The 2500-nt window shown below is 33.2% G+C and overlaps 1 protein-coding gene across 1 annotated transcript in view; it reads left to right on the top strand.

Moving 5' to 3' along the window:
• Window positions 1-2500, top strand: part of LOC125047969 — a 25599-nt gene that overhangs the window by 21429 nt on the left and 1670 nt on the right. The window contains exons 21-23 of the mRNA XM_047646523.1: window positions 320-433; window positions 1000-1174; window positions 2130-2204. Coding sequence (XP_047502479.1) covers window positions 320-433; window positions 1000-1174; window positions 2130-2133 — 293 coding nt within the window. The 3' untranslated portion in view covers window positions 2134-2204. The remainder of the gene's footprint in view (window positions 1-319; window positions 434-999; window positions 1175-2129; window positions 2205-2500) is intronic.

The following is a 2500-nucleotide window of genomic DNA, read 5'->3' as shown; positions in this document are numbered from 1 at the left end:
AAAACAACATACCCCTAAGTATAGGCACGTATCGGCTACAGGATTCGAAACAGATGACCACACGAGAGGAGGGTTTAAGTATTAGTATGTCTTTTTGGATACATGAATCAGATCACATACCCTCGCATCGCATGGAAATGTGTTTCAAATATAAACTGGTACTTCGTAAGCATACATGATGAACTTGAAAGTATAGAGGACTGTACAAGAGGATATGTACAATTTCAGACTTAAAATTAGGAGATTATTTAAAATAGTGAATCTTTATATACATGTCTGTATCTATCTATTTATATACCCTGGCTTTTTGAACCTGCAGAGCGAAACGACCAGATGTTCTCGCGATATCCCCATCAAGGACTGGCCAACGACAAACACAGACTGGTTGCCTTCAAGACGGACGTTTCCAGCTGCGCCAAACTTTGTGTCGAAGGTACACAGTCTATTGCGAATGTCAACCCTTGATAACAAAAATAAGTAAATGAATAAATTTAATAATGAATAGATTGATAAAAAATCTGGTGTAAGTATGGTGTAAGAAAAAAAAAAACATATGGTGTAAACATAAACCAATGTTCTAAAGTAAAAACGTTTAAAATAAAATCTGACGATTATTTCATTTTTATATGCTGTTATTCTTGCTGTTATTATCTTATAATGATGATGAAAGTAATGATAATAATAATTATGATAATTGGGATAAACAGTAATGATAATTCATCATTAGTATTTTTATTATCACTGTAAATATTATCATTATTATTATCACTATATGTTATCATTAGCATTATTATTTTTATCATTGTTATCACCATTATGTTTAATATTGTTGCTATTATCATTACTGCGTTCGTCAAGATGACCACTATAATCACTATCACTATCATTATTATTATCGTCATCACTTTCATCACCCTTAACATTAACTATTACCGTAACTATCATATTTATCATCATTACCTTGCTGTTCTTATCATTATTACCACCCTCATTCCTCAGAAAGTGACATGACCTGCCAGAGCTTTGACTTCTGCACTATATGCGGAGACGACGAATACAACGTCTGCGGGCAAGACAACTCCGGGCTCGACCAACTTGTGTTTCTTGTCCAACCACCACCTGGGCGAGGACGGAATCGCTCTCACCCCTGCCACCAGTTGCGAACATTATTCCCGTGGGTATAGGGGGCTTTGCTACCCTTTGGTTGATATATATATATATATATATATATATATATATATATATATATATATATATATAGAGAGAGAGAGAGAGAGAGAGAGAGAGAGAGAGAGTGAGAGTGAGAGAGAGGGAGATTTTTTTTGTTTAATTATGGGAAAAGATAGGGATGTTTGCGATGTTTTATTTGGTAGTTAGATAAGGATGCTGTGTTTATGCCATAGCTTTTTGTGATAATGATATAAAGGGAAGTTACCAATATCTGAAAATCAAAGGTAGAGACATTTTTCAGCTTAGCGTTAGGATGCCCTAGAAATCAATATGTTAATATCTTGCCACTAGATAGAGATACTCTGAGGAATTTATATATATATATATATATATATATATATATATATATATCACAATACTATAAAGGTGAAAATATAAATGGTAAGGCCGGTCTAAAAACTGCTTGTGTAATAGCGATAATGTGGTAGTTACATATTATCATTTAGAATGAACTTTAACTTCAAAACTGGGATGTATTAAGTGCAGATTGAAAAATGTGATAATTACCTGAATAGACATGACAATTAAAGAGCCAATGCTGTAGAAAGTACATTTGTAAATAGGTCAGTTATTTGTCATCATTCGCTTCTTAGCTATAACAATAATTGTACTTAATTGTATTTATCTTTATGAAGATAGATGAAAGACATGTACATTAAGACGATATAACAACACTTATAACCAAAACTCTAATAGCTTTGAGAACAAACTGAATTAGCAAAGGCAAGTTATGACATATAATAACAGCCACGGCAAGGAACAGCATTAAAAAAAATGAAATAGATTTACTACTCTTCCATTATTGTGGCGATTTCACTTGATCTTACGTACAGACTCTACAGCGTTTGTATCTTGTTGATAAGCTGACAATTATTTTTTCTTCTTTTCTTCACAAACAGGTGAAGTTTTTGGTGACGTTGACTACCCTACTTGGGTCTCCAGGCAGAGAAAGTCTGACAATCCATACACTTCAGGTATTTGTGCATTGTTCTTCTGTCTCTTTGCCTCTTCCTCGCTTTCAGGCGCTTGGATCAAGGTCTCAAGCACCTCTGCTCGATACTCCCTGAAAGGAGAAAAGTGGTTTAAGGTCACGAAAAAAAAAATGGTTTGGATTTGATCATAGATAGTTTTTTTTTCAGAAAGAAGTAAAAAATAAATAAAAGAATAAATAAAATTAAATATGAGTAGACAATAAAATAAGATATTAAACAAAAAAACAACGAAACGGATGATAATGCTTAACTTAATGGCATATTCGAACAACCACTCA

This window comes from Penaeus chinensis, chromosome 42, assembly GCF_019202785.1.
Source record: "Penaeus chinensis breed Huanghai No. 1 chromosome 42, ASM1920278v2, whole genome shotgun sequence".
Taxonomy (NCBI): Eukaryota; Metazoa; Arthropoda; class Malacostraca; order Decapoda; family Penaeidae; genus Penaeus; species Penaeus chinensis.
Note: the sequence above shows the minus strand (reverse complement) of the source record. Positions and strands in the feature narration are given on the sequence as shown.